Source organism: Myxine glutinosa, chromosome 2, assembly GCF_964187855.1.
Source record: "Myxine glutinosa chromosome 2, kmMyxGlut1.1, whole genome shotgun sequence".
NCBI classification, from domain to species: Eukaryota; Metazoa; Chordata; class Myxini; order Myxiniformes; family Myxinidae; genus Myxine; species Myxine glutinosa.
Genome location: NC_136262.1, coordinates 61,374,032 through 61,380,925, shown reverse-complemented (window position 1 = coordinate 61,380,925; position 6,894 = coordinate 61,374,032). Strand labels below are relative to the sequence as shown.

Genomic DNA, 6,894 nt, shown 5'->3' with positions numbered 1-6,894 from the left:
CGCCACGACCCCTTTACGACTTAGGTGCTCCGTTTGTGCCCTTTTCTTTCCCAACCAATCAGTGTTTCGCAGGTACGGTGTTGTATTGCAAAGTGCGCCATCCCTCGGATGGCCGATCGATAAGCAGGCTGTCCCGTCTGCTGGGTTTAGTCGGTGGACGTTCTGAACACCGAGTTATCGCCGGCAGCCTCAAAACAAATGATACATTCTTGCAAAAATCACCTTCAGTCGAACGACAATCTTGGAAAGCCGGATCGTGAAAGACTTGCGCCAAAATTTCTCCCTGGCCAACCTCGTACAAGGTGGGTTTGATTCCCTCCCATGCGACCACGTGACGCGATCACGTGTGAAGTTCCACCAAGACCCTCCCCACGTGCGACCCACGCGCGACCACGTGGGAACGCGCGGTTTCTCATAACTCACGTACCCGTCCTATTTTTACATGTACTTTTAACGCGCTCCGTGTAGATCGTCACAACGAGCATGCGTCACAAGAGCTTTGCCCCATTCCCTCCTCATCTGATCCCCACAACGCCCCGGGGACGTGTACCTGTACCTGGATCGATGAACTCTCGTTATCTCCGGTTGTGAACTTGTGAGGCAACGGCAAGTCGATGTATAAAATTAATTGTACAGTAACGACCTCGGCGATTGGTCGAGAGATTGCATAGATATTTTTTTAGAAATAAATAAATAAAGAGGTTCCGTGGGCAATACTCTCGACCAATGAGCGTCGGCGGTGGGCGGTCCCTCGCGAAGATTTGGCGCGACTTCGGCTTGACGTGGAGACAAAGGTGGTGCTGGGAGGGGTTAGAGAGGGAGGATTGAGTTTCCCACCGGGCAGGGTCAGGGCAGGGCTTGGGAAGCAGTGAGAGGGAGAGAGGCAGCCCGTGGGCTGCAACACTAGATAGACACTCGCCGAGGCTGTAGTCGCGGACATAGACACGAGCTGTCTGCACGCACTCAACCCTCCCCTGCGCACACACGAGGGATCATGAAGAGATCACTCGATGATAGTTTCTCTGACAGCGACCTGGACGAAGCGACGATCGATGTCGAACTGGATACGACGGGGAGCGGGTGAGTGCGTCTCGATCGGCACCTGCGTTCAAACGTTTAACGTCTTGTTGGCGCCCGTGATGACGCAATCACGTGATTGAACTGTTGTCGAGTGTCGTGTCGGTTTCTCACATTGCAGCCCATTTTCTAGATGCCTGTCACCCACGACGTCATCCCAAATAATTGCGAGGAAGAAGCGCCGCGGGGTGAGTGTTATACACTATACACCGTTATTATTATTATAACAAGCACACTGTACATTATTGCTGACATTATGTCAACACACACTCACCTCCAACCTTGGGTTTGAATCGCGACCTAGCTATAAACTGCCATACAGGTGTTTCACAGGTAGTTATTCATCAATGTGTGTGCCACGTTAAAAAGGTGTCCCGTCTGCAAGAATTCGTTGGTGAACGTTAAAGATCTCACGGTGTCCTTCGCGAAGAGTAGGCGAGCTATCGCCGGCACCATGGACAAATTACAAATTCCTGCCATAACCAGTCGAACGTCAGGCCTGGCCAGCCAGTTCGTGAAAGACTGGCCGAGATTACCACAAGAAAGGTGGGATATTACCATCTGTAGCAACTCGTCACGGTTTCTCATTTTCCTCCAGATCATCGAGAAACGGCGACGTGATCGGATCAACAACAGTCTGGCCGAGCTCAGGCGACTCGTCCCCACAGCCTGCGAGAAACAGGTACGAGAAGCAGGTGGGGGTAGAGGTAAGGGTTGGGAGGCGGCCCAAGGTCCCACACGTCCTGGAGGCTTTTCTTGAATGGCACGACCCCCTTCTCCGACTGGATGGTTCCCGCGTTCCGGAATACGGTTTACGTGCTTTGTGACTGCTGTGACTGCTTTGCACGTCAAAGGGATCGCGGGGCGACCGTGGCCCGGGTTGTGTTGCCACTGGCGCTTGTATCCCGGCACGGTTCCCTTGATCGTATAACGAGACCCCGACTATTGCATAAGAGATCAGATCAATCCTCGTTCCTGCTCCGATTTGGGATGTAGATGGTGTGTCGACATCGCAATAAGGATTGCGTGACGTATAACCGAGAATGACGTAACAGGCACGCACCTCCACCTTCCGTAACTGGTTGTAGTTGCATGCAGACCGTTGTGGCTGAAAAGTCTTGGAGCCACCTCCCCTCCTGAAATATGCAATGTATAAGGAACACTTTCATCATCATATGGTGAATTGCAATTTGTGAAGGAAAACTGGAAGCTCCTTATAAGAGTGTGAAGGGGGCGAGGGCTTGATCACAAGGATGTACAACATATAATTATTTGTTTCCTTTCATTAAAGGCAAATTGGTTTAGTGTGAAAAAAAAAAAATTAAAAAAAATTCAAATTTTAATCCATTTCGTCGAGAATACCTGGGTTTGTAAAGGCCCGTCTGTTTATTATGTACACGCACGTGGATGGAGAGTGCGGTTTAACAGTGTGTGGGTAGAGACAAGGGAAAGGTTGCGTACATAATAAATAGACGAGTCCAAAATGGTTTGCTTGTTGCTCGCTGACGACAGTTCCTCTTGTCCCACGCAGGGTTCATCCAAACTGGAAAAAGCGGAAATCCTGCAGATGACGGTGGATCATTTAAAGTTGCTGCAAGCGACGGGAGGCAAGGGTAAGCTCTATCCCCCTTCATCATGTCCCCATCGCGAGCGTTCTCACGCAGCTAATGGGACGCGTTGCGGCAGGTGGTCGGGTGTGGGGCTAAACGCACGAATCTAGGGCGCTGTGCGGCCTTCCCACGACCACACCTGTAGCTGCCATGGCAATGAGACTACGTTAATTACACAACGCCTCTGGGTGCATGCAGTGGGTTTGAAAAAAAAAAAAAATCCGCAACTGTTCCAACACACGAGTGGAGGAACTCTTCCTTCTGCTTCAATCTGAGCGCAAGACTATTTACGGAAGAAAAGGCTTTGGTCATTTGCACATTTGTTTCTCCCTTTTCCACGTGCGGTGCCGTACTGTGCGTCCATCTACTGCGCCCGTACGTAGGGGAGAAAAAAAAATCAGCACGCCACCTCTCACGGTATACTCGGTCAGTGCGCACAACGATAGCGAAACCGTGAGTTTTCAGAGTTCTGAGTATGCAGGTGAAAACAAATTAATCCAAAACGTTGAAAGAGTAACAAGGGGGAAAAAAATGAACTCGCTCTTCTGCTTTTCTGCCTCACAGCCCGAGCTATGATTTAACTCCTGACTGCATACGTAATATATGAATGGATCTTTACTTGAAGGTCTTAGTGGAGTGGTCAGCTGACCTTTTTTTTTTTTTTAACCTCCACCACCGATTTATTTTTATTATTATTTTTTTACCTCCGCCACCATTTTTTTTTTTACCTCCGCCACCATTTACTTTTCTTTTTTTTTAACCTCCGCCACCATTTTTTTTCCTCTGCCACCATTTACTTTTTTTTTTTTTTTTTTAGGCTCCGCCACCATTTTTTTTTTTAGCCTCCGCCACCATTTACTTTTATTTTTTTTATTTTTTTAACCTCCGCCACCATTTTTTTTTTTTTTTTTCTTTCCCATCCCTCTGTTTTATTTGTGAGTAAAAAAAGTTATGGACTGATTTGGACGAAATTTGGTGGGCAGGTTGGGTGTGTGACAAGGATGAATTGACAAGGTTTTAATGAAGATCCGGATACTATAATTTAAAAAAATTGTTCTTCACCATTAAGATGGGACCAAAAACGATATATAGCACGACATGTCAAAGTTGTGGACAGGTGATGACAAAATTAGGTGGATGAGTTGGGTCGGTGACAAGAACGAGCACATTCGATTTTGGTTAACGCCCCAATGCAGATCCGGCCTATCAGTGCGATGCAAAACGTAAACTGTTCAGGCTGTCAGAGGTATGCGTACGCTCTACCAAGTGCCGTTGTCGTTTGTAAAGTAACGTTTCTCGTTGTGCAAGCTGAAGGTGACGTCCACCTCAATAAGAGGAGTCGATGGACAAAGCTAGTTTTTAAATTAACTTTCATCTTTCAATTTGCATTCCTGGAGCGCCCTCTGATGGTGGACTACGTAATTGATCGCTATTCATGGGATCGCAACGATAATTGATCGCAACGGCACTACCAAGTGCCGTTGTCGTTTGTAAAGTAACGTTTCTCGTTGTGCAAGCTGAAGGTGACGTCCACCTCAATAAGATGAGTCGATGGACAAAGCTAGTTTTGAAATTAACTTTCATCTTTCAATTTGCATTCCTGGAGCGCCCTCTGATGGTGGACTACGTAATTGATCACTATTCATGGGGCTGTTTTGCATCATTTCACAAAAAAATTGCATCATTAAGGTCCGTGCATACGGAAAAATTAAATCTATGATATTGATATTCAATGTCGTTTGAGAGCGTTGTTTAAATACGTGTTCAGTAAACGGAGAGCAGACATGCATTGTGGGTAATATATTTGTCTAGAATCATTCATGTGAGATGACAATGGATAGGCAATTGCGTATTTAGAACCGAAGCTTTGAAGATGCAAAGGTTTGTTCCCACCCATGACCACCCATTTCCCCGCCTCCTCGCAGGGTTTTTTGATGCTCATGCCCTGGCGATGGACTACCGAAGTCTGGGCTTCCGCGAGTGTCTTGCGGAGGTGGTGCGCTTCCTGAGCACGATGGATGGGCCCGAGAGTACCGAGGCGCTGCGGCTGCGGCTCGTCTCGCACTTGAACCAGCGTGCGTGCCAACGAGAGGCGGCCTCTATCGGTGCCACCCCGCTCCGCCCGCATCCCTGCTGGAACATCACCGCGGCGGCGGCAGCGGCGGCAGCAGCTGCCGCATCTTTCGGTCCTGCGGCCACAATCATCTCCATGCCAAAGTCGCCCTGCAGGGCACTCGATGCTTCACCCACAGTGCTGCCCTCGCAGCCCGAAGCGCCGCTTCCCCGACTCGCCCCGACTGCGTCGGCCCCGCACGCCACGCTGCCGGCCATGTCTGCGCACGCACGGATCGCATCTCTACTGGCTGCGGCACCTTTCCCTACATCCCTCGCCTTTCCGATGCTCTCATCTCCACCGGCGCTCATGCCCCAGGCAATGGGTGGTAGTGCTAAGGCCTACCGGCCATGGGGAGCTGAAGTGGGGGCTTTCTGATCAATGATCACACCTACTCTGCAACGAACTTTACGTGACGCATCTCACCTATAAATATCAATCGAATCTCAAACACAACAAATGCAGCCCAAGTACGTGCATTGTAAATAGGGAGCTGCAGAGTTCTGATACCTCAATGGTAGCAGGTCAATTATTCTTTCAATTTTTATTTTAAACACTCAGATATTTTCTGTACACTTCATTTTCTCGAACAATATATGAGGTGTAAACATGAATAAGTTTTAGATTTCCTGGCTGTTTTTACAAGGAACCCGTTATCAGTCCCTTTATATCTTATAATGAACCTTTCTCTACCTGCACATACATTTTCACCAGTTAGCTCCAGCCGACGTTTGAGTAATGACAGTGGGAGGCGTGAAGGGGTCTGCTTGGAACTAAAGTACTGAGCATCACGTCAAGGATGCTGCTGGAATCAAACGAGCCATGTGAGATGTTGGGCAGTTTTCAGTTATGATTCTATCGATTGAGGATTAGCTAACTGCCAAAAACTTTGTAAACCGAATACAATCAATAAAAACTGCTAAAAGAAAAACGAAAACAAGTACAGATACATTCGAAGTACACTGCCCCCATGCCAAATATATAAATATCCTCCAGGGTGGCATTGTCGGGGTGCCTTCGGCGCCACTGCCGTGCAGCTCATAGAGACTATTGGGAAGGACAGGTGTACAATAATTGATTGATTAATTGCATAATTAAAATCCAAAAATAATGATCATAAAATATTTTAATCAATTGGCTAATAGCATACTTAAACCACCAGTGCTTCATCCAAAGCTGTAACTTTTTGAAAATTGTCATTAATCGAAAAAATTAAATAATTGAGTAATCAATAATTAATTAATCGATTAATCAATAAATCAAAAATATAATTTATAGCCACCACTTGGTCACTGTCGTGTCCAAATATCAGCTTCCTAGCTCAAAAGGTGCCTAAGATATTGCCCAGATGAGAAAGCAAATAAATGATTAATAATGAAAATAAATAAATAACAATCATTAAATATTTAAATAATTAATCAATTGACGAATGGAATACCTAAACCACCACCGTTTCATCCGAATCAATTTTTCTTTTTTTATCGAGTCATTAAACGAATAATGATAACAGTTGTGATAACTTCACTGTTGCAGCACAAAAAATTGACTGGGCAATAGGAGCACTGAAAAGTTAACTGCTCGTAGCTGCTGTGAAGTCACAATGGAATATGGAACGGGTGACCGTTTTAAGCACACATGCTTTCCAGGTACAAGAGGCCAGAATTGTTGATTGGTATTGCAAGACATTTTGCACAGACGGCTCCCGAATTTCAGCCATTTCCGATAGTATCAAATTGCAGAATTGCCGATGAGATTCCCAGTGCAAGTTGCAGGGGACGAGTGTTTGTCGGTCCAGTTTCTATGTCACTCCTTAAAGACAGGTAACATCAAACAACCTATCCATTTGACGTGTTCAGTGTGCACACACAAGTTTTGAGTTGTGTAGTGTCATAACCTTCAAGGGACTATAATGTAGTTCTGCACCACACACTGTTATAGGCTTCAGTGGCAATTTACACATTTCGGAGCAACGGTACAGGTGTAAATTTAAAACATCCGCTACCGACGTTACCGCAGTGCCTTACACGTACTTTGCGCAGTAAATTGTTGTGCTTGCTGCATGGATCACTGTAAATAAAGCTTTTGTTTACAAAA

General features: G+C 46.4%; 1 protein-coding gene across 2 annotated transcripts; it reads left to right on the top strand.

Moving 5' to 3' along the window:
* The first annotated feature begins 377 nt into the window (after positions 1-377).
* On the top strand, positions 378-6,894 carry HEY1 (hes related family bHLH transcription factor with YRPW motif 1). 2 transcript variants are annotated; one of them, XM_068108107.2, is made up of 5 exons: positions 378-1,080; positions 1,211-1,265; positions 1,676-1,759; positions 2,609-2,690; positions 4,613-6,894. In XM_068108107.2, the coding sequence occupies exons 1-5, from the start codon at positions 995-997 to the stop codon at positions 5,176-5,178; spliced, it is 873 nt and encodes a 290-aa protein (XP_067964208.2). In that variant the 5' UTR covers positions 378-994; the 3' UTR covers positions 5,179-6,894. The 2 variants fall into 2 exon arrangements, with proteins under 2 accessions (XP_067964208.2, XP_067964207.2); XM_068108106.2 differs by having other exon boundaries at positions 775-1,080; positions 1,199-1,265.

Coding starts and splice junctions, on each gene's coding strand:
- HEY1 (XM_068108106.2), top strand. CDS start 995: ATGAAGAGATCACTCGATGATAGTTTCTCTGACAGCGACCTGGACGAA. Junction 1,266..1,675: donor CGAGGAAGAAGCGCCGCGGG/GTGAGTGTTATA, acceptor ATTTTCCTCCAG/ATCATCGAGAAACGGCGACG. Junction 2,691..4,612: donor GCAAGCGACGGGAGGCAAGG/GTAAGCTCTATC, acceptor GCCTCCTCGCAG/GGTTTTTTGATGCTCATGCC.